The following is a 25248-nucleotide window of genomic DNA, read 5'->3' on the forward strand; positions in this document are numbered from 1 at the left end:
TGTTCAACAACTCAGACTCGCGCCACATGCGGCAAGGACTACAGGCTATCACAGACTACAAAGGCAAATACAGCTGTGTGGTGCCCACCGAAGCCTCCCTCCCAGACGAGTGTTGTAACGAGAGCACACAAGGGGGGGTGGAGTGGATGATGGAGAACAAATATCCCACATTCCAGCCCCCCCCCTTTACAAGCTATCACAAGACAAATAAACTCTCCCTTTCCCTGTTTACAACAGAAAACAGAACGCCTTGTGATCTACATGTGTTGCTGGATAAACGGCCATCCAGTCTTTTGAGCGCCAAGAGTTGTGTATTGAAGGGAGTCAATTACTTTCTATGCTTTTTGACAAAGGAAAATGGCGCAAACATTTAAACATGTTTTCTTATCAATGTATTCAATTGAAAAACCCATGACGTGATATAATCTTGAAGCATTATGTGATATTTTTCTCCTGATTGTCCTACGTCATTAAATGGGTATAACAGGTATTTTGCTATAACATGGAATGATATACATTTTACCAAAAGCATGTTTGGTACCTACAGGTTACGTACTTCATCCTAGAGATTGTTAAAATGTGCAGTAGAAACATGCTGTGGACACTTATGAGGAAGTCTCAGGTTTGTCTCAAAGAACATAAATGTGTTTAATTGTTAGAACCACCCTGTCTGGACTGTCATAAGCCCGCCCCCTGTGAGTATCCCTATAAATTACAGGACTTGCTAACAGACGTGAGATCAAGTTTCTGCGAGGTGCGGCCACGCCCTTTGGATGAATAATCCCATCTCTTTGGAAACTAAACACCGACTGACGAGAACCTATCCTCAGCTCTACCGTCACAAGAGACGTGGACAACGTTTTCTTGGCTTCATCCCATCCTAGCGGAATCCCACTGAGAGGCAACCTCGACATACAAGTAAATGATCCTGTTACATTCTTCCTTACCTCTGAAAGTGGTGTTGCGTGTGTGTAAAAGTGGTGGAAGTTATTAAGAATTGTAAGACAGCAGGCCCAAACCAGATGCTAACTGACATCCTAGCCCATTGTCTATTTCTGGTTGGTGAAACTCTCTACACTCTCTGCTGTACTCCCTGCTCACCCACAATTGTGTGACTTTGCACGACACCAACTCCATCATCAAGTTTGCTGACGACACCAATCAACATCGATGAGTCAGCCTTTAGGGAAAGTATTTACAGTGGAACCAACACAACACACACACACACGAGCTGAGCCGAGTGGGACACCCACACAGTACACATTTACTCCTGAACTTATTTACGCTTACCATAACAAAGGGGTTGAATATTTACTGGCTCAAGACATTTCTAAAAACATAATTCAACTTTGACATTTTTGAGTATTGTGTGTAGGCCAGTGGCAAAAAAAAAAAATCACAATTTAATACATTTTAGATTCAGGCTGTAGCACAACAAAATGTGGAAAAAGTCAAGGGGTGTGAATACTTTCTGAAGGCACTGTAAGTTCCTCGGTGTCTACATCACTGAGGACTTGACATGGACCAAAAACACCACCACTCTTGTCAAGAGGGCGCAACAGCGCCTCTACTTCCTAATGCGGCTGAAGAAATTCGGCATGCCACCCCGGGTCCTCTCCAAATGCTACTGCTGCACCATCGAGAGCGTTCCTGACCGGTTGCATCACGGCCTGCTACGGGAATTGCTCCGTCCACGACTGCAAGGCCCTGTACATCACTGGGTGAAGACAGCTTAGTACATCACTGGGTCCATGTTCCCACCCATCCAAGACATCTACTTAAAACGGTGCCTGAGGAAGTCCCACAGCATCATCATGCACCCCACACACCCCAGCCACGAGGTGTTCACAGTTTCTATCTACAAGCCATCAGACTTCTGAACACTTGAACTGAACTGACTACCTGCACTGACTCTCTGCACCTTAGCACACATGCACTCACTCACTCACTCACTCACTCATGCACACACCCACACAGACATACACACACCCACATATACCTTCATGCTACACACACATCACAATGGCTGCTAGCACACTCTTATTTACTATTGCTAATACAGCACAATTTAAATACTTGCCCCCCAATCCCCCCTTTCTCTGTGTAAATATTGTACTATAAATTGTGCTTTCCTGCATTATACTTATGCTAAAATGTTTATTCTACTCTACTGAGCCATTTAATTTACGTTTGTATTCTTATATTTTATTATTTCTTATTGTTATTGCATTGTTGAGAAGGAACCTACAAGAAAGCATTGTATCCTGTACATAAGACTAATAAAACTTGAAAACCTGTCATGCAGGGGAGATGGAATGGGGGATAATATACCCGAATATAATATAATATAATATAATATAATGAGGGTAGTAGTATACTAAGGGTTAGGGTAAGTGTGTGTGTGTGTGTGTGTGTGTGTGTGTGTGTGACTCTCACCTGTGCATCAATGATCTTCTGTTTGGAGTCGACCACAGCCTGCATATCATTATGGTCTTTCTTCAGCTCCTCTTCCACAGACATTAGCCTGGACACACACACATACACAGCAAGACACGACACACACACACTGTGTTAGAAGGACAGTAGCAACACAAACAGAAGGACACACAGTGTAAGACACAGAGCAGGAACGTGTGTTAGGAGTGTGTTACTCTTAACACACAGGGGTCTGCTAGTGCTTTAAAGCTGTATGTAGGAGTACACACTGCACAGCCTATAATAGAGTTATTGGAAGGAGGGTATATTGGGCCTGCTGGTCTGCTATGTATTTAGGAGGTGTGTGTAGGAGTGTAGAGCTTCTAATTGAGTTTGTGAGGTGTGTGTCTCGGGCACTGGTCTGCTAGGCGTTTAAAAATCAGGATAACACTTTTCACTTTAATTGAGTTTGTGAAATGTCTGTATATTGAATTTTGTGAGATGTGTGTGTGTGTGTATTGAGTCATGCGAGGTGTGTGTGTGTGTAGGCTCTAATTGCAGGGTGCAGTGTGATAAGGATCTGAAGGGAACAGGGAAGCGCTGTGTCTCCTGACATCACAGACCAGCAGATAACATCACCCATCTCGCTTTCCCTCTCTCTCCTTCCTTCTCTTTCGCTCTACCACAGCGTGCTTCACTCTACCACAGGTGACAGGTTTAATACTCATCACTGCATTCTTTACCAGAAGGTCGGCTGGACCTCTCTAAATTCCTGTAGATCACTTAATTTCTCCCTTTTTGTTTACAAAGCTCTGCTGCACAAGCTTCCAACATATCTCACTTCTCGGTTAATGTATAGAAATACGAGGCACCAAACCCACTCACAGGGCTGGTTAACTCTTGAGGTCCCTTGTGTCTCTACAAACCTAGGTAAATCAGCCTTTAGTTTTAACGCCCCCCCATGTCTCTTACCATACACCCCCTCTCCCTGTCTTTCTCTCAGCGTATGCTTGCTCTCTCTTACCACACGCTCACTCTGGATCTCTCTTTCTCCATCTCCAATGTTATCTCTCCTTACATTCACCAGTCTCTGTCTGGAAAGGGTCTGATCCCCACATCAGACGTACCTGCTGATGATGCCCTTCATCTGGAGGTCCTTGTCGTCCTGCTGTCGCCTCAGGCGTTCCTCAGACTCCTCCAGCCGTGCCTGGTACTCCATCAGAGCCTTCGGACCTCCGTCATCCTGGCCCTTCAGACGAGCCTCGTACTCCTCCAGCTTCTGGACCGACACACGCAGCTTCTCCTGGAGGACCACGATCTCCTGCTGGTACTGGAGAGAGAGGAGAGAGAGAGAGAGAGAGAGACAGGGTTAGAGGAAGAGGCATCTTCAACAATACAGCCACCTGCTACTTGAGACAGGAGAGAAAGCGAGAGAGAGTCAGAGTTGCTATTATTATCCTCATCAACAGTGCCAACCCGATAATTATTTCAAATGTTGCCAACCCATCCTGGCCCATTCAATTGTACTGTTATTTCTAGGTTGAAGAGGGCAATAACTGTTCTCATTATCATCACCATAACCACTGCCAATGTCCTCCTCATCACAGTGGTCCTCCGGTAGACCTTGACAGGTGTATCACCTCATTGTCACACCATTCTTGCTTCTTATCTGATTTGTTATTTTTTTGTCCACCTGGTTTCAAGTTTGAAATGGTCAAATATTGAAGGAAAACTGAAACTCGCACTAGGCAGGATGACAAAAAGTGTTGGAAGTGTGGAAGACTAAAAGTACCTATTACCCAACACTTTTCTAAGCCACCAGTATTCCTGGAAGGGATGAGTTTCCATTCCTTCTATGTCCCAAATCCCACCAGCACTTGCCTTTGATCCCTAACCTCTAAACATGGGCATGTGAGGGGACTTAAGCTGAGCACTGTTCCAGAAGAAAGAGGGAGGAGAAGGGGGAGATGGAGGAGACAGACCTGTGAGCGGTACTGGAGAGGAGAGGGAGGAGACAGACCTGTGAGCGGTACTGGAGAGGAGAGGGTTTGTGCTGGCTGGGAGAAAAGTGGAGCATAAGCAAATCCCTCCTTTAATAAAACATCATGGATCCTGCAGCTGCATTTAAGGGTACGCACTAAAACCATAGTGGAACCCTTTTTGGTGCTATATAGAACCTTTTTTTGAAGGTTTAATAAAGAACCATGCACATAAGGTTCTAAATGGAACCTGTATGGTACTATAAAGAACCCTTTCCTAAGGATCTATAAAGTACCATTAAAAAAAGGTTCTATATAGCACCAAAAAAGTGTTCCGCTATGGTTACAACCCTTTATGTATGGTTCTTTATAGAACCTTTATGGAGAATGGTTCTATAAAGAACCTTTCTCAATCTGAAAAGTTATTTATAGACCATTTTGAAGAACCACAGGGTTTTTTATTCTGGTCAGACATATTATATTGTTACAATTCCATAGGTGTTATTATTTTGTTGATTGACAAGTTGAATCAAGTGAGCTAACTCTGAAACAGCTGGGGGTCCCTGAGGAGAGAATTGAGAACCACTGACTGATTTAGTCAACCGGTCTCAATTCACACAAGGCCATACTTGAGTGTTTCACAATACAGCGTCATTGGTCATAGTCCTATATAACATGTAATGGCATAACATTACACATTAGATAAACTGGAATGACACTCTCACTCACGGTTGCACAAAAAGAGCTGTGTGAAACCACACGGGCAAAATTATCACTAAAAGAGCAAATAACTATTTTGTGAACTGTAAATAACCATTGAAGAACTCAAAGGGTTCTTTGAGTCATTATGGTTCCACATAGAACCATCACCTTGAGGAACCCTGATTTATTGTGTGTAGTCTTAAAACGTCCTCTGAAGGATCCCATCAAAGCTGGAGTAAATGATTGATTCTGTACTGGTTATGCATGCATCTTCCTAGACGTTTGATAGAGCTGTAATGATCATGTATGAATGTTGTGTAGCCGAGGTGTGTGTGTGATAGCCAATCAAAACAGTGGAGGTGTTTGTGTGACAGCCAGTCAAAGCATGAGGAGCTAAGAGCCAATGAGATGTGCTGGTGGGATGAGAAGCAGGTGAATAAGCAGCAGGAAGCATGTCCTCCGCACACACACACACACACACACACACACACACACACACACACACACACACACACACACACACACACACACACACACACACACACACACACACACACACACACACACACACACACACACACACACACACACACACACACACACACACACACACGAGAATACCTTACGGTTGAAATCCTTTGACCATACAAACTGAGTATTGTTATTAGAGATGCTGGGTTATTGTGAGTGATTGTAAGTTATAAGGGGGCATAGTTAAGGGTAGGAGTGAGGGCTTGACCATGGGAGTTGAGGGGATTAGAGATAGCGCTGGTTACAGGGAGTGAGGTAGTGTTTACGGTTGAGGGTTGGGGGTTAGGTGGAGAGGTAGAGGGTGGGTGCTCAGAACGGGGGGTAGTTAGGGAGGTAAAAGGGAGGTTGAGAGGGGGTTAAGGTTGGTTTGGGAGTTGGACGTTACCTTCTCGGCCTGAGTGAGATCCTCTCTGTTTCTGGACTCGGGGTCCATCCCCTCATGGTCTACATACTGCACATTCATATTCAATAGCCAGGCAGCCGTACGGTCCAGCGCATTGGGGTTCACTGGGGAGGGGGCCTAGTGGAACCAACACAACACACACACACATGAGCTGAGTCGAGCGGTACACCCACACACATCATACGGTACACACCGACATACAGACTACGTACACACAGGAATAAGCTCGAAATGCACATGGAACGTAAAGGACACATAATGTAATCACTAAAGCAGAGTGTCGTGTTTGTGTGTTCGTGTGTGTGTGAGAGAGAGAGGGTGTGGTATGTGTGTATGTGTGTGTGTTTGTGTGTGAGATAGAGAGTGAGCGTGTGTGTGTGTGTTTGTATGAGTGAGTGTCTGTGTGTCATTAAATGTGTCAGTTATGGTGACTGACAGTTGGTGAAAGGGAGATGGAGCCTTTGGACTGTGAAGGGAGGGGAAGAACAGTGGGATCGTTTCACAGACAAAGTCCAAACTAGTCTTTGGAATTGAAACCTTGAATATCTTTATTTGAATCTCATATATGGTGAACTGAATTCATTAAAATGTATTAGCTCAAACCTCGCTCTGTCATTTCATTGTCATTGGACACTTCTCAGAAGAATACCAAGGTCAAGACAGCCAAGAGATTTCTCCTGAATATATGATGTTAGCTAGTTAGTTAGTTAGTTAGTTAGCAACATATTAATGTGATGTTAGTTAGTCAGTTAGTTAGTTAGTTAGCAACATATTAATGTGATGTTAGTCAGTTAGTTAGTTAGTTAGTTAGCAACATATTAATGTGATGTTAGGTGACATGCACAATAGCTTATCATCACTTCTAGACATCATTCTAAACTGGATTGAGACAGGATCATTTCATGAACTCAGAACCTAGCCAGGTTTGATTAGAGCTGTGTGACACGGATTAGAATTATAGTTGCAATCTGCTCAGTATATAAGCACCGTGCTCTATTAAAAATACATGCATCTCCAGACAGAGCTGAAAACCAGTTAGTGCAGCCAGACAGCGACTCAATCAAGCATTGATTTCCTTCTCAATGTCTCTCTCTAATCCAGCTGTTATGTATCTCTAATGTAATTCAGATAGGAAGGAAGAAGACATTAAAAACAACATGCTTAACAAATCCCTGAGAGCGCGGATGGTGTCCGTCTGGTTTCCATTACAACCCCATTAACCCTCGGGCTACACCAATCAGTCAATCACTAAGCCGACCAATCAATCAGTCCCTAGGGGAGAGCAGGGCATTGTAGGAAACTGGGAATGTAAATGTCCTTCCTGTCACCTTGAGGCCAGAGATCACCGGGGAAACCATCGACCAGCCAGCCTATCAGTGACCTGCTGACTATGAGGTAATCTTTAACAGCCCAAGGATGCCAGCAGATAAATTATATATGCACTAGAACAACTCCCAGTCCCAACAGCGACAGACACACAGCCACACACATACACAAATAACTGAGTGCAAGATTTGAGTGAGTGTGTGTGTGACCTGCAGATGATAAGGTAACCATAAAACAACCAACCAACCCAAAATAACTAACTACCCTATCTATCTCTATGCGTCTGTACGAAAGCAGGAAATAATAGGCCTACGCCTGCATGCATCTCTACCTGTGACCTGTGCTATTAGACTCCCACGTATAAACAGTGCAGAGACATTGAGCATGGTGTTTACTGTTATTACACACTGGCTGCTCCAATGACTGTAATTCATTAGAGAGAATAACAGGAGAGCTCAGACACCACCTACTGGACATACAGGCATTGTCAACATGCAACGCATAATGGGATGAAGTGGTATTAATGGAAGCTTTCCATGACACTGCATTATTTGTTTAGTTAAAGCTTTATTTAGCCTGAGAACTCATTGAGAAAGAAAGGATCTTGTTTTACACTGATACAGTATGAGCCCTGAAAGCCAACACTGAAGCTACCAACATGACTGCCAGCAAAGAACCTCGCTATAACAGCTATCCCATACACAGTCATTTGAACAAGTATACGTTGACTGACTGACTGTGTGTGTTTCACTGGGAGTGTGTGTGTACTACTGTATAAGTACCTTACCTGTTTGTGCTGGGCTCTCTGCTTGGTCTCGGGGCTGTCTCCTTTTGATGACGACGACTGTTGCCGTAGCCGTGCCCCACTGCCGGGCCAGTCGGGCGATGATGACATCATGTTGCCGCTGGAGGGGCGCGGGTAGGGCCCGCTGTTGAGCAGGTTGGGGGGCGTGCGGCCCCTGGTGATGGTGGTCTGCGGAGGGGGCTGGTCTATCCTGCGCTGGGGGCCGGCGTTGTTTTGTCTGGGCATGGTGGGCTGGGCCTCTGTGAGTGACAGCTGCCTCCGCGTGCCTACAAACTCCCCTGAACGACGGGCATACTCCTCCCCGCTACTCCCCCCACCTCCTCCTCCTACTCCTCCTCCTCCGTGGTTCAGGAAGGTGTTGTGTTTCCCCCCTCCTCCTCCTGCCCCGTCCTCGTTGTTGCTATGGGAACTGTGGGAGCTGTGGCACTCGGAGCCTGAGTCGGCCATGCCTCGCGGCGACACAGGCAGCCCTGCCGCCATCTGGTAGACGGGGTTCTGGAAGGACAGGGGGGCCAGAAGCTGAGCCGGCCTGCCTGGGGCACTCTCCGACCCAGGGGTGGTGGGGGTCTGAACCGGCCTCCTCAGTGTAGGACCTCCAGTGATGTTACCCTGGGGGGTCCGGGCCGACCACACTCCCCCAGGAACATTCCCCTCTCCCAGGCCGTCTGAGGGGCCGGGGCCTTGGCTGCTCTCTAAGATGCGGGGGTCCTGGAGGTCCACCATGGACAGGCTTTTGCTGCCGTTGGCCATGCCCAGCTCGGGTTCATTGGACTCGGAGTAGCTAGAGCTGCGGGCTGGGGAGGGGTGGATCCCAGAATTCCTGGTGACGAAGAATAGGTCCTTGTTCTCCGGGGTGGGGGAGGGTAACCTGGTGAAGTCCACCAACCTGAGAGAGGAGAGAGGGAAGGAGAGGGGTGGGGGTTGAGGGGAGGAGGAGGGAGGGAAGGTAAAAAGTGGTGAAAGGGAGGAAGAGCAAGAGGTAAAAAGGAGGAATGACAAAGAGAGAGAGAGGTTTTGATTATTCTGTAAAACAGTTGTACACTGTTGTATCTATTGACCCTTACAGACATGAAAAATGACCAGTCAAACCCTTCAGGCCACACATGAGAAACAGCTAAGTGTGAAATCCCAATGAACACTCATCCTACACAACAGGACACATGGTATAAAAACAGCAAAGCAGCAGCAAGTGAGGATGTGAGTCATAGGGAGCAGTTAAGTGATCCGCACTCATTCTTCCCCCCCTCCTCCTCCTATCCTCCACCACCCAGTCAGAAGCTTTATTGTCTGGAGACAATTACCTTGACAGCCACGATTTTTTTTCTCTCTCTCTCTCTCTCTCTCTCTCTCTCTCTCTCTCTCTCTCTCTCTCTCTCTCTCTCTCTCTCTCTCTCTCTCTCTCTCTCTCTCTCTCTCTCTCTCTCTCTCTCTCTCTCTCTCTCTCTCTCTCTCTCCCTCTCCCTCTCCCTCTCCCTCTCCCTCTCTCCCTCTCTCCCTCTCTCCCTCTCTCCCTCTCCCTCCCTGTAAATGGGATGTAATTAAGAAGGACTGCTAGAATGCTAGGCTCGTTCACTCCAGCCTCAATAAATCTGACTTGGGTTACAGGTTCTCTGCCAGCCTGATAAGGAGGGAATGGAAGGGACAGGACAGTGACTGTGACTGGGTTGACACACCGTGGTTTGATAAAGGGAGGACGGACGGACGGACGGACGGACGGACGGTCACGACAACGACTATGGCTAATTATACCTATTGATCCAGGACAACTGTTGAACACAATAGACAACAATGACCTTCATCTCATTCACCTAACAAAGATATGAACTTACAAGAGATCAACTTTCATTATCAGTCTGGAGACATTTTAGCTCACAGGACATTTGAAGAGCAAACCTTGACCACCTTAACCATCCTTACCCATACCGTTTCCTTTGTTTGTTCTTCCTAACCTTTACCCTACCCTCACACCCTCATACCATTTCCCAAACCCTGTCCTTACCCTGAGAGGTCGTTGTCGATGACCATCTTCTGCAGGCCGGTGGAGATGCTGCAGCCTGCCCCGGCGTTGGGCGGAGACCCCATACGGTCAGAGGGGGACGGAGCGGTCATGGTCATACTGTACGGGTTGGTCAGAGCTGTGTTCACCTCCCGGAGGATCCTGGGTAGAGGCCCCAGTTTGGAGGCGGAGCTCTGAGGGGTAAAAGGTTAAAGGTCAGAGATGGGGTCAGGGGTGATGGTAGCGCAGTATAAAAGTTGAGGCCTTTAGGCACAGATCTAAGATCAGCTTCCACCTCCTGCAATCCTAGTAACTAATTAGGGCGGTGGGGTATGGAAGACATTAAACTGACAAGACTGACATTAGATCAGTGTCTAGGCTTGGGGGCAAACTTCATCCTACTTAGGCTCACTCTGTATTAATGCCATTCTTCACGGTCTTCTACTTTACTGTATGAAGCCATTTCTGTTGCAACTTTTATAGGCACTGACTGAAACCTTGGATAGCAGATGAGACTGCAACTATTTTCTCTGTGTCTGTATCAGTCAGTCAGCTGCTAGATTGGGTATTATTTTTCCAATTACAGAGTGCTAATCTCCCTCTAATTATGCCCTTCAGTTTGAATAATGAATCAGAGCCTGGAAGGACTTGATGTCGAACGGAGACAGACAGGAGTTTTTTAAATAATTGAAAGGAACAGTGTGTTGTTCTCTGTGAGGATGGGATGGAGCACACACATACAAATGGAGTCTATGGGTTTTGCCCCCAATATACCTAGTAATTACCACTCTGGGATGGCTCTCCATGCGGAACGATGCTAATGCACTAGGTGTCCCTGCAAATCCATTTGCAAATCATAGCATACCAATAGTGTACTCTCATTGACAGAGAGTGATAGCAGTAGTTGTATTATATAAGCAATAGTGTGCTATACACATTGTTGAATCTAGTTAGGTAAACATGCTAATGCACGCTGTACATCATTAAATGCTGAAGGGTAGTGATAATGCACTAGAACATTTTTAAGTATGTACTTTTAAAGTACGTATTTAATTAGGGCCAGGGGTTTTTCCTGAGTACATGACCTGACCAGGGAAAATGTCTGGGGCCTAGTTATATAGGCTTTCACTAGGGCTCAGAGTTGTTCTTTGTCAATTCTGATCATGAAAATCCACTTATAGCTGGGGCCTTGAGTTTTTCCTGGTCAATTCACGTGGTCAGGAAGAACTCCTGTCTCCTTTCAATTCTTGAAATACTATATACAGACGTAAGTGTATATTAACTAATGACAAAATGTCCATTGTATTCATTGTTCTCCTCCCTCCTGGTTGTCAGTCCTACCTGGTCCATGGTAGAGACGACCTCTGACAGCAGGTTGTGCAGGGTGGACAGCTCCCGTCCCAGGTCTATGTAACCTTCGAACCCTGCTGTGTTAGAGATGGTCTCTGGGTTAGAGATCTCCAGCAGGAAACGCTGCATGTTGGTCCACTCATGCTCTAGGAACTGGTTCATAAAGGACATATACTCCTCCTTACTGCCAAACCTGGGACGGAGGGAGAAAATAAGAGAGAGAGAGAGAGAGAGAGAGAGAGAGAGAGAGAGAGAGAGGAGGGGGAGAGTGAGTGCCTCCGTATAGAAAACATGCTCTCTCTATCTTGCATGCATGCGCACACACACACAGTAAAAACACACAACGTGAACACACACACCATCAACACACACTCACTTGGTGAAGTTGGCCAGGTTCTGAGTAACCTTGGCGATGAGTGTGAGTGTGCGTGCGGTGCGGTCGTCAGGGTACTCCTGCATCAGGTTGAAGAGCGACGGTGACATAACGGCCGGACACAGGAAGCGCAGGAACAGAGACGCACTGATCAGACGCTCGCTGATGTCCGGTCGCCCCCGGCTACTGCACTCCTGTCGCCAAGACGCAAACACCTCCTTCAGTTCCCGTGGAAACACACTGCCAGGGAGAGGGAAGTATCAACAACGTTAGGGAGGAGATATGACAGTGTACTGTTACCTGTGGTACAGTGGTTCCTAAAATGTCATGATAGATAAATGGTAGTGTATTGGTGTATTGTGGCTGGTGTCCCAGTAGTTACCAGTAGGAGTTGATGATCTTGCAGAAGGCCAGCTCGCAGCACATCTTCAGGTTGCTCTGGTGCTCCTGCAGGTCATTGGACGAACACTTGGACGGGTCCACCTCACAGTTCTCATCTGACTCATACAGCGCCTTGATAAACTCACCTATAACACAGGGAGAAAGAGAGACCAGAGTCAGACACTGACGTTCAGTCAGTATGGAGAGTCAACAGTGTTGGAGAGGGAGACAGGTGAGTAATGAGACACAAACATTAATTCATTCAGACACAAACTTTCATTCATTCAGACACAAACATTCATTCATTCAGACACAAACATTAATTAATTCAAACACAAACTTTAATTCAGTAAACAGTAAACAACATCATTATTAGCCGACGAGAGAACCAAAGGTGAACGAGTTTGTTGCTGGAGGTAGTTATAATGATTGACCACCATATGCTATTGACCTCTGGGATAGGGAGACAATTTCCCAGATTTTTTATATCTATCCAATGGCATCAATATGTCAACCAACAATAAGAACCCTGAGTGAATCTGAGTGGAGACCCAGGTCATCCCAGGTAACACAAAGTGACTGATGACTGATGTTCATGTGCTCCATCTCAGTCAACGCGATAACAACAACACAGACAACAATAGAACAACGCTCCATCAACGTTCCACAAATCCTCCCCCCCTCTTCCTGTCAACCTTGTCCTTCACATGTGAAGGAGAGCAAGAGAGTTAAAAAGAGGAAGAGAGAGAGAGTGAGGGAGGAGAGAGAGAGAGAGAGAGAACGAGAGAGAGGATGTGTTAAGACTATAAAAATAAGATATCATCTGTAGTTTGACAGTGATAAGGTGTAATTATTTCCCCTGTACAGTTGGTCTCTCTCTCTCTCTCTTCCTCCCCCTCCCCCTCGCTCTACTCCTGTTCATCCTTATGTCGCCCCTGCATGGCAGACCAGAACCAGTCAATCTTTGGCAGCGATGAGATGTTCTATTATTCACCTAGGCGTCAAATAAAAAAAAGCACATTAACACCAAGAAATACACACATGCATGATTCACTGAGGCTCCAATATATTCTTAACACAACCCCAGAAATAAAGACACAGACAGACAGGCACACACACACACACACACACAACTTGTAGATCTATGCACAGAGAGGGAAATGAGAGAGGGAGGGTGGAGAGAGGGAGATGGAGAGAGATGGAAAAAGAGAGAGAGAATTTGCAGGGAGGACGTGTGCTTTTCTGCAGCTAAAACTGCTGCTGGGTACGTTTCTAAATCAGGCTGGATGAGGTAAATACATCAACATACACCAGGCTTATCGCCGGGACCACAGCCAAACACTAACACAACACTGGACTAACCTTATGTTAGAGAAAGAGAGAGAGAGAGAGAGAGAGAGAGAGAGAGAGAGAGAGAGAGAGAGAGAGAGAGAGAGAGAGAGAGAGAGAGAGAGAGAGAGAGAGAGAGAGAGAGAGAGAGAGAGAGAGTTCTGTGTACAGGAGGGTTGGGCCTTCTCTGCCCTTTGACCTCCACTACAGCTCAATGACCTCTGACCTCTACTACAGCTCAGTAAGCTCTTTACTATGACCTAATGACCCAGAACAAGTTTGACTGTTTACGATAACACACAGTCTCTGTATTAAGAATGGATGGATGAAGAAAGAGTGGAAAACAATTATGGGTGGAGGGACAGATTGGGAAAAAATAGGGTTGAGAGAGAGATAAAGAGAGAGTGAGAAAAAACCCAGCTAGCACATAACATTCTGAGAACCATATGGTTTCTTAGAGCTTGGTGAGAGCATGGTTGTCCAATGATTATTTTTTATTTAGCATACAACCTTCCCACAACTTTTTGGGAGTGGTGCAGGATAGTTGCTTGGCTTTGGAACATTCTCAGCACATTTAAGGAACTTGACAATTTTTTTTTTTTTTGGGGGGTATTTCATTACTTTAACAGAACATTTCCTAAAAGTTCAAAGATGGTTACATATAATTTCAATTTTGGTAATGTTCTAGGAATGTTCTCCAACTGGTTTGACATTGAGAATGTTCTCAAATATTTCAGAGAATGTTAAGAAACAACGTTCTTCTGTGGGAATTTCAGTACTTCAGCATAAAGTTTCCTACAGGTTTCCTCATGGTTCTATAAAAGTCATGTTCTCAAATTGTTCCGGAACGTTAAGAAAACTTTCCATAAAAACCACAAGAAAACTTTAGTAATGTGCAGAGAACGTTCTAAAAATGTTATTTTAAAACATATACATCCCGTTCCTCTCAGCATCAAAAAACTCTCTCTATCCTCTATTGTGTTAAGTGTGTTGAGGTGTGTTGGCCACGCCTACTAATTGGCCACACCTGATCTTAAAGTGGAACTGGCAGCGTTTTAGCTACTTTGCAGATATGAAACAAACAGACAATCATAATATCAGACAAAATGATCAATATAAAATATTGCTATCAGGTTGTAAATCACAGCTGGCTTGTATATTGTTTGCTGCCTCCACCCATTCGGGTTGCACTGTTTCAGTTTCAATTACTCAATATTTTGGACAAAAACAGACAAATGTAACTAAGGCTAGGAATGTCAATACAATCAAACTACCAAGCGCAATGATCATAAGTCAGTCAACATGGCTAATAGGCTTGCGTATCTGTTTAGCTATTTATTTAGCAAGCTAGAAACACAGAGCCTAACGTTAGCTAGCTAGCTGCTGGGAGGATGTCATGTAATTGGAGGAGTAGGTGAGTGACCGACTTTTCCCCCTCATAATTTTTTCTGGTGGCTACAGCTAGAGATGTAGGTGTCATTTGGTTAGCTAGCAAGAAATGTCAATCACTTTGCTAGCTAGCTAAATTAGCATAATCCAGATAGCATATCTCTTGCGTTAGAAAATTCACTCTGGCTACCTACTGATTTCCGAGCACTCTCGTCTGAGTGTGCCAGAGTGCTGAATAATGGATGAATTTACGAACACGCAACACCTGCTGAATATGAACTTTGTTGGCAAAAAAAGTAATTATTATTGTTATTATTAATTGTTGCCAGCAGCACAGTTAGTCACTAACGCTCTAGATAACATGTACTCATGACGACGCTGGGCCAATTGGGGCGGCGCACAATTGGCCCAGCGTCGTCCAGGGTAGGGGAGGGAATGGCCGGCAGGGATGTAGCTCAGTTGGTAGAGCATGGCGTTTGCAACGCCAGGGTTGTGGGTTCAATTCCCACAGGGGACCAGTATGAAAAAATAAAAAATAATGTATGCACTCACTAACTGTAAGTCGCTCAGGATAAGAGCGTCTGCTAAATGACTAAAATGTAAAATGTAAAAATATGTAAACAGCCTAACCAGCTCTGCTAGGGCGAGTAAAATGGTCAGAGTGAGGTGTTCTGTCATTTGTTTCTGGAAGTAGCTAGCAAGCTAGCCAACTTTAGCCGGTGCTTGACTGCCATTGTGAGGAATGCTCGAATCAACCTTACTCCTCGGCCAGAGCATCCCGTGTCAATAGTGCGGTGTGAGCTCTGAACGCTCGGAGAGCAAAATACACAGAATTTATGAACAGACAATCTGACAACGCTCTGAATTTACGAACGACCAAAAGCGCACTCTGACACACTAGAGGCAATTTACGAACGCACCCTTAGTTGTCAATCAAATATATTTTGCATCGATACGTGAGTTGGGACAAGCATGCATTGGCAGGCAAGCTGCAGAAGGTCGAGCAGGCAACCATTCCCCATCGTTTATCAGTGCAATTTTGACGGCTAAGTAGCTGAAAAAGTTTGAGAGGGTTTATCTAATGTTCCCTTGTTAGATTTTAGCTCATCTCACTCTGGCTAGCATTAGTTGTTGATCTTGTTGTTGTTGATGTGCATAACTGAGGGAGAGAGAGCCTAACTTTTCATGGTTGTTTGATCAATAGGACTGTAAAGTTCCCAAATGTAAGAGGACTCCCGTGGGATTTACATATTTGCAGAAATCCATTCAGGTGGCTTTTGGCGTATGCGTTCTAATGATCTAAAGTCACGATGAACTTGCTACTGGCTGTAAACACACTGTCCATTTCAAAGTGAATGATGGCAGGCCTGCGTGACATATGTTTTTATTAGTCTTTATTTACTGCAGTTTCTATTAATTGTCCAGACGCACGGCCACTATCCCCCTCCATATTGCTATAGAATTTGCCTTACTCTATGTCATTCCCAAACATTGTAAGTGCTTGCTTGTCAGAAAATGTAAAAAAGGTGTCATATTCTTCCTGGGGGTGTATATGAACAGATTCGAATAAGATTTCATGTTGCTAAAACGCTGTCAGTTCCATTTTAATGGGTGCTTGTTTTCTTTTAAATGGGGTCTGTTTGAATAGACTAAATGAGTTTAAAAAAACATGGCATGCTAGCTCCATCCTGGTGGCGAAGTGGACTAATTCCATGGATAGAGAACAGAAGATCATAGATTTTAATCTCACTGATGCAGTGCCACAATAAAAAAGAAATGTGTTTGTATGATTAATGCATAAGCAAAGTTCAAAACAGTTAACCCAAACTAAGCCAGTAGTTTCATTAAAAGTCTTATTGAAACATGTTCTCAGAACGTTATTTAATTACCTTAAAATAAACTTTAATTTCCGTTCTCAGAACGTTAATAAAACCTCCCAGGAAAACTTTCAGAGAACCATGGTAAAACGTTCTCAGAACCTCCCTGCAACCTAAAAATGTAAGTTCCCAGAATAGGTGAAATTTTCACTCCCGTTCTCAGAACGTATGATAAACTTTCAGTTTTACCAGTCAGGAAACATATGGCTTCGTTCCCAGAACCAATGGGAAACCAAAAATGTACATTCCGACAACTTCCAAGGAACCAAATGTGCTAGCTGGGAAGAGTCTAAAGAGCGGTCAAATAGTGTGAAGACTTGAAGGCAGGCAATAGAGAGATAAACAGTATTAATTTTCTCTCCTCCAGAGAGTGTGCTGTGCTGGAGGAAAATGTCACGGTCCACAGACTGGAGCAGTCATCTCTACAGCCATCTCCTACAGCTGAATACAAAGACCATATCTACAGCCCCATCCTCCCCTTCTGTACAGCAGATCCTATCACATACACCGTCTCCAATAGCTTTATCTCTCCTCTCCTATAACTGAAGACATAGAGAGGCTGGAGAAGGCAGGCAGGCAGGCAGGCAGGCAGGTAGGCAGGCAGGCAGGCAGGCAGGCAGGCAGGCAGGCAGGCAGGTAGGCAGGCAGACAGGCAGGCAGATATTCAGAAAAATAGGCAGATAAACAGACAGATAGATACAGACAGACAGACTTACCAAGTGCGTCCTGCAGGTACTTCTGCCCCACTAGTTTGAGGTACTCCTCTATAGCCTTGGTGGCCAGGGTGTTCTCTCTGAAGATCAGATGCTCGTTCTCCCCACACCGGTCCACCTCTGACATCATCAGGTCAGTCAGGAAGTCCTACAGCAAAACAGGAAGAGAGAACATGTTGAGATGAGACTACAACTCCCAGAAGACACTGCAACTCCTAATGGTCAAAGCAATGCTGGGGATAAATGCATAATGCGCATTCGGAAAAGTATTCAGACCCATTTACTTTTTCCACATATTGTTACGTTACAGCCTTATTCTAAAATTGATTAAATCGTTTTTTCCCCCTCATCAATCTACACACAATACCGCATAATTACAAAGCAAAAACAATTTTTGTTTTGAGTGTACATTTATTAAAAATAAAAAACGGAAATATCACATTTACATAAGTATTGTTGAAGCACCTTTGGCAGCGATTACAGCCTTGAGTCTATTGGGTATGATGCTACAAGCTTGGCACAACTGTATTTGGGGAGTTTCTCCCATTTTTCTCTGCAGATCCTCTCAAGCTCTGTCAGGTTGGATGGGGAGCATCGCTGCACAGTCCTGAGCACTCTGGAACAGGTTTTCATCAAGGATCTCTTTGTACTTTGCTCCGTTCATCTTTCCCTCGATCCTTACTAGTCTCCCAGTCCCTGCTGCTGAAAAACATCCCCACAGCATGATGCTGCCACCACCATGCTTCACCATAGGGATGGTGCCAGGATTCCTCCAGACGTGACACTTGGCATTCAGGCCAAAGAGTTCAATCTTGGTTTCATCAGACCAGAGAATCTTGTTTCTCATGGTCTGAGAGGCTTTAGGTGCCATTTGGCAAACTCGATGGGGGCTGTCATGTGCCTTTTACTAAGGAGTGGCTTCCGTCTGGCCACCCTACCATAAAGGCCTGATTGGTGGAGTTCTGCAGAGATGGTTGTCCTTCTGGAAGGTTCTCCCATCTCCACAGAGGAACTCTGGAGCTCTGTCAAAGTGATCATCGGGTTCTTGTTCACCTCCCTGATTGCTCAGTTTGGCCAGGCGGCCAGCTCTAGGAAGAGTCTTGGTGGTACCAAACTTCTTCCATTTAAGAATGATGGAGGCCACTGTGTTCTTGGGGACCTTTAATGCTGCAGAAATGTGTTGGTATCCTTCCCCAGATCTGTGCCTTGACACAATCCTGTCTCAGACCTCTACGGACAATTCCTTCGACCCCATGGCTTAGTTTTTGGTCTGACATGCACTGTCAACTGTGGGACCTTATATAGACAGGTGTGTGCCTTTCCAAATCATGTCAAATCAATTGAATTTACCACAGGTGGACTCCAATCAAGTTGTAGAAACATCTCAAGGATGATCAATGGAAACAGGATGCACCTGAGCTCAATTTCGAGTCTCATAGTAAAGGGTCTGAATACTTATGTAAATAAGGTATTTCTGTTTTTTTACTTTAATGCATTTGCAAAAATGTCTAAAAACCTGTTTTCGCTTTGTCATTATGGGGTATTGTGTGTAGATCAATGAGAATTTTTTTTATAATAACAATAACAATTTATTCAACTTATATAGCACTTTTCACAGAATCTCAAAGCGCTTCAAAGCAAACAAAAAAAAGACAAGTAATTTAGAAAAACAACATCACAACATCATGAGATGGACAGTCATTAGAAAGTTAATGGCTTGAGTTATCATCTGAGGGAGGTGGTCAAGTGGGGAGGGAAAGTCCATAGGCAGGCAGGAAGCGTGGTCTCATCAAGGTGTATTTTGTATTCATTAGGGATCACCATTAGCTGCTGCCAATGTAGCTACTCTTCCTGGGGGTCCAAACATATTAAAGCACTTACATTACATATAAAACAAAAGATAAAACAGTACACCATATAACATTATTACACCACTACATAACTACAATACAAAATGTTTAATACCACCATACAACAATATCACAATGTGTGCGTATACATGTGTCTGTACCTTTGTGTGTGTCTTGTCACAGCCCCGTTGTTCCATAAGGTGTGTTTTTACCTGTTTAAAAAAAAATCTGATTCTACTGCTTGCATCAGTTACCTGATGTGGAATAGAGTTCCATGTAGTCATGGCTCTATGCAGTACTGTGCGCCTCCCATAGTTTGTTCTGGACTTGGGGACTGTGAAGAGACCTCTGGTGGCATGTCTATTTTAAACAGACAGCTCGGTACATTCAGCTTGTCAACACCTCTTACAAAAACTAGTAGTGACCAAGTCAATCTCTCTTCCACTTTGAGCCATGAGAGATTGACATGCATGTCATTAATGTTAGCTCTCCGTGTACTTTTAAGGGCCAGCAGTGCTGCCCTGTTCTGAGCCAACCCCAAGTCCCTCTTTGTGACACCTGACCACACTACTGAACAGTAGTCTAGGTGCGACAAAACTAGGGCCTGTAGGACCTGCCTTGTTGATAGTGTTGTTAAGAAGGCAGAGCAGCGCTTTATTGTGGACAGACTTCTCCCCATCTTAGCAACTGTTGTATCAATATGTTTTGACCATGACAGTTTACAATCCAGGGTTACTCCAGGCAGTTTAGTCACCTCAACTTGCTCAATTTCCACATTATTCATTACGAGATGTAGTTGAGGTTTAGGGTTTAGTGAATGACTTGTCCCAAATACAACGCTTTTAGTTTTGGAAATATTTAAGAGTAACTTATTCTTTGCTACCCATTCCGAAACTAACTGCAGCTCTTTGTTAAGTGTTACAGTTATTTCAGTTGCTGTAGTAGCTGATGTGTATAGTGTTGTGTCATCCTCATACATAGACACACTGGCTTTACTCAAAGCCAGTGGCCTGTCATTAGTAAAGATGGAAAAAAGTAAGGGGCATAAACAGCTACCCTGCGGAATTCCTGATTCTACCTGGATTATGTTTGAGAGGCTTCCATTAAAGAACACCCTCTGTGTTCTGTTAGACAAGTAACTCTTTATCCACAATATAGCAGGGTGTATAAAGCCATAACACATACGTTTTTCCAGCAGCAGACTATGATCGATAATGTCAAAAGCTGCACTGAAGTCTAACAAGACAGCCCCCACAATCATTTTATCATCAATTTCTCTCAACCAATCATCAGTAATTTGTGTAAGTGCTGTGCTTGTTGAGTGTCCTTCCCTATAACTGTGCTGAAAGTCTGTTGTCAGTTTGTTTACTGTGAAATAGCATTGTATCTGGTCAAACACAATTATTTCCAGAAGTTTACTAAGGGTTGGTAACAGACTGATTGGTCGGCTATTTGAGCCAGTAAAGGGGGCTTTACTATTATTGGGTAGCGGAATGACTTTAGCTTCCCTCCAGGCCTGAGGGCACACACTTTCTAGAGGTTTAAATTGAAGATGTGGCAAATAGGAGTGGCAATATCGTCCACTATTATCCTCAGTAATTTTCCATCCAGATTGTCAGACCCCGGTGGCTTGTCATTGTTGATAGACAACAATACTTTTTTCACCTCTTCCAAACTGACTTTACGGAATTCAAAAGTACAATTCTTGTCTTTCATAATTTGGTCAGATATACTTGGATGTGTAGTGTCAGCGTTTGTTGCTGGCATGTCATACCTAAGTTTGCTTATCTTGCCAATGAAGAAGTCATTAAAGTAGTTGGCATTATCAGTGGGTTTTGTGATGAATGAGCCATCTGATTCAATGAATGACAGAGCCGAGTTTTCCTTTTTTCCCCAAAATTTCATTTAAGGTGCTCCAAAGTTTTTTTACTATCATTGTGGGTTCGCCCCACGCCACTCTGTCAGTAGATGTCAGTAGATGTGGGTAGATATTATAACCATGTATTGCTACCACTGTATCATCAAAGGTATTATCTAAGTAAGTTTCAGAGATAGTCAGAATATGAATGTCATCTGTTACAAGCAAGTTATTGACTTCATGGACCTTGTTTCTCAGGCTGCATATGTTAATATGGTCTATCTTTAGCATTTTTCTCGGTTGCTTGATTGTTTTTAATGCTTTACTGGGAAGAGCGGCAGTATCCAAAATAAAATAAAAGTATATAAAAACACTGTCAGCTTTACAAAAACAATAAACCCTGGTCTCTCGTTCAGCTTTCAGCGTTCAGCGTTCAACAACAAACAACATACTGTAGCGACCCGCACAGACAGCTGTGTGTTATGTGTTAGGCTAGTAGATGGTTGTGTTGTACCTACCAGTACCCAGTGTTCGCGGGGTCCGACATGTCAATCAACCTGCTATCTGCCAATCACGGGAATGCCTGGAATGTTCTGATGCCGGGCATCCTGACGGTTGGCGGAGTGGCGTGGAGGGGGGTTGGGCAGGGGGATGGCGCATTGGAAGTTAAGACCAGGTTTAGCCTTTGTTCTCTCTCTTTTTACGTCTGGGCTTCACAAGAGAAGGTCACGATTGGCTTGTGGGTTATCTTTCATTTATTTGGCGTGGGCTACGGCCAAACAGTAGCCTGTGTAAAGTTGGTTTAATAAACCGTCCATTCGTAAACTCAATCCTCTGTCTGGACAGTTGTTCTTTTATGATCTAGTCAGGTCATTACATTGGTGTCAGAAGTAAAAACGTTGATAAAAGTTAGCCAGCTAGCTAGCTGACTTCTGTGGCTAGCTACCGTAGGTGAGAACGGGGGTTGAAGATGCTTCGAGGGAATCCGAAAGTGAAGGTGGAGGTAGGGGACGATTATGGCCAAGGAGGTGCGTGTGCATGGACGTCGGGGGTTCTGGCTGAGGAGATCGCCAGGGCATCGGAGCCCAGAGGCCGCTTGAGGGAGGACGTTAGAGTGATGGCGGCTGAAGCGGGCATGAGTGCTTCGTCGACTGTGTTTCGCGCGGATTCTGGTGGGCGGACCGAAGGGGTGACGTCGACGCGGCGGGACGAGGAATCTGGGGCTCAGGATGTAAACAAACATGGCGGCGCCCAGTTCCCGGCTGCGTCCGTATCCGTTAAGACCCCGAAGTATTCCGGTAAGGCGGATTGGGAAGCTTTTCATGCTCAGTTTGAACTGTTAGCTCATTTTAGGGGGTGGTCGGATGAAGATAGGGCACTGCAGTTGGCTTTATGCCTCACGGATGAAGCTCTGGCCTGTTTGATATTGATTAGCCCCGAGGACAGACGTGATTATGGTGCTTTAGTGGGAGCACTGAGGAGGCGCTATGGACAGTGTGTACAGCCCGGGCTACTGCGCTCCGAACTGAGTAATAGACGCAGGCAGCCTGGAGAGCCTCTACGGGTGTTAGCTAATGACATTGAGAGCCTCTCTCGGCGGGCATATGCTCACATGCCCCCCTCCGTGCAGAGCGAGCTAGCACAGGACCAGTTCATACAGGCGCTCTCTCCTACGGAGCTGCGCATACAGACCCAGCTGGCTCATCCTGAGTCATTGCAGGTAGCCTTGGAGATGGCTTTGGAGAGGGAGCTGGTGTGGGCTGGGGCTTCAGCTGGGGCTTTGGTGGGGGAGCAGGGAGACAGACCCTCTGTGCGAGCTGGGGGGCAGAGCAGCCCGGAGCCGGAAAAGCCTGCATGGGTGGCTGAAATGGCAGAACTCATTCGTGCTGTGTCGCTACAGGCGGCACGAAACACACGCCCTGGTCCCAGGGTCTGCTGGGGTTGTGGCCAGCCAGGCCATCTGCGCCGAGATTGCCCCATATCCCCCAGAGCTCAGGGAAACGGCTCGGGGTCCGCATAGACCGGGTAGTGCGGACCCCTGGCTTTCTATCCCAACCACCATCTTCTTCAGGAGGAGCCCACCGGCACAGACGGGGAAGCAAGGCTCCACTTCCCCCAGAAGCAGACGAGGGCAAGCGGATGGAGCCTGTTGTTGTGGTGGGCCGGACCTGTGTTGGGGACTTTTGTCATGTCCCTGTCACTGTGGAGGGGGTGCCCTGCTCCGCCCTGGTGGACACTGGGTCCACAGTAACCCTGGTGAGGCCAGATATTGTGCCAGGTTGGACTCAGTGTGAGCCTACAACTGTGCAGCTCCGCACAGTCACAGGTGAGCTGGCACCCATGAAAGGGAAGGGAATAATGACTCTGACAGTAGGGGGCAGGACTGTGCGTCATCCTGTGTGGGTGGCGGCTGTGCAGGACCCTTGTATCCTGGGGTTGGACTTTCTTAGGAGCACAGGCTGCCAGTTAGACCTAAATAGGGGCACACTGAGCTTCCAGGGAGGGCCGGAGGTCACCATGGCCCCTAATGTCACATTCACTCAACCCAACAAACCCTTTACTCCAACAGTTAAAGCAGCAGAGACTCATGGCTGCCCCCCCTCCCCCACATCTGGGTGTGACTTTTCCCCAGCCCCCCTGTCACCTACGGCGTTGCGTTACATTCCCCCAGCTACCTCCACGACACAGTCCTCTGTGAGCCCGGGCCGCGCCCCCCCCAGCCCAGCTACCCCAGATGGGAGGGGAGAGGACACTGTCTGCAGTGAGGGAGATATGGGGGAGGAACTGTGTTGGTCTTGACCCCGAGCAGCAGGAACGGTTGAGGCAGTTGCTGTTTGAATTCAGAGACAGCTTTGCGCTGAGTGAGGAAGAGGTGGGTCAGACTCATCTGGTGCAGCATGAGATCGACACAGGTGATGCTCGACCTATCAAGATGCGTCCCCGTCGTATCCCGCTGGCACGCCAGGAGGCGGCAGACAAGGCTGTGTTGGAGATGCAGCGGGCAGACTTCATTGAGCCCTCAGACAGCCCCTGGGCGGCGCCAGTCGTCATGGTTCCGAAGAAGGGGGGCAAGCTGAGGTTCTGTGCGGACTACAGGCGGCTGAATGAGGTAACCAGGAAGGACTCATACCCCATACCACGTATCGATGAGTCGCTGGACCTGGTTAGGGGGTCCTCCTGGTTCTCCTCACTAGACCTCCGCAGTGGCTACTGGCAGGTGCCCCTCTCCCCAGAGGCCAGAGCCAAAACTGCGTTCTCCACTAACAGAGGACACTGGCAGTTCAAGGTCCTGTGCTTTGGCCTGTGCAACGCTCCAGCTACTTTTGAGCGTTTGATGGACAGGGTGCTGGATGGCATCCCCGGACAGCAGTGTCTGGTATACCTCGATGACATCCTGGCCCATGGCAGCTCCTTCCAGTCAGCCCTGGGGGCGCTACGGTGTGTGCTGGAGAGGGTGGCTGCCGCAGGTCTGAAGCTCCACCCCGAGAAGTGCCACTTCATGAGGAGAGAGGTGTCCTTCTTGGGCCACCGAGTGGGGAAGGAGGGGATCAGCACCATGGAGGACAAGGTAGCGGCTGTCAGAGACTGGCCCACCCCCACCAACCAGCGTCAGCTGAAGAGCTTCCTGGGCCTGGCCTCGTACTACAGGAGGTTTGTACGGGGCTTCTCAAGCGTTGCTGCTCCACTGAACCGCCTGCTGCCGAAGGACAAGGCTTTCACTTGGACAGTGGAGTGTGAGGAGGCGTTCAACACCCTCAAACGTGCACTGATCGAGGCCCCCGTGCTCGCCCCCCCTGACCTCACATTGCCCTTTATCCTGGACACAGACGCGAGCAATGTGGGCATGGGTGGGGTGCTGGCCAGGGTGGGGCCAGAGGGGGAGAGAGCGGTGGCGTACTTCAGCAAAACATTTGACAAACATGAGCACCGCTACTGTGTCACCCGGCGGGAGCTCTTGGCTGTTGTGGCTT

General features: G+C 46.3%; 1 protein-coding gene across 1 annotated transcript in view; it reads right to left on the reverse strand.

The window, feature by feature from the left end:
• Positions 1–2436: 2436 nt before the first annotated feature.
• LOC311114385 (disabled homolog 2-interacting protein-like) overlaps positions 2437–25248 on the reverse strand; it is a gene marked incomplete at both ends in the record, with an annotated part of 49514 nt that continues 26702 nt past the window's right edge. Inside the window, 9 exons of the mRNA XM_084189641.1 lie at positions 2437–2524; positions 3543–3745; positions 6013–6147; positions 8144–9047; positions 10161–10351; positions 11499–11700; positions 11884–12120; positions 12263–12407; positions 17573–17717. Coding sequence (XP_084045767.1) covers positions 2437–2524; positions 3543–3745; positions 6013–6147; positions 8144–9047; positions 10161–10351; positions 11499–11700; positions 11884–12120; positions 12263–12407; positions 17573–17717 — 2250 coding nt within the window. The remainder of the gene's footprint in view (positions 2525–3542; positions 3746–6012; positions 6148–8143; positions 9048–10160; positions 10352–11498; positions 11701–11883; positions 12121–12262; positions 12408–17572; positions 17718–25248) is intronic.

The sequence above is a fragment of the Coregonus lavaretus genome, assembly GCF_964263955.1.
Source record: "Coregonus lavaretus genome assembly, contig: HAP1_SCAFFOLD_4124, whole genome shotgun sequence".
Classification (NCBI taxonomy): domain Eukaryota; kingdom Metazoa; phylum Chordata; class Actinopteri; order Salmoniformes; family Salmonidae; genus Coregonus; species Coregonus lavaretus.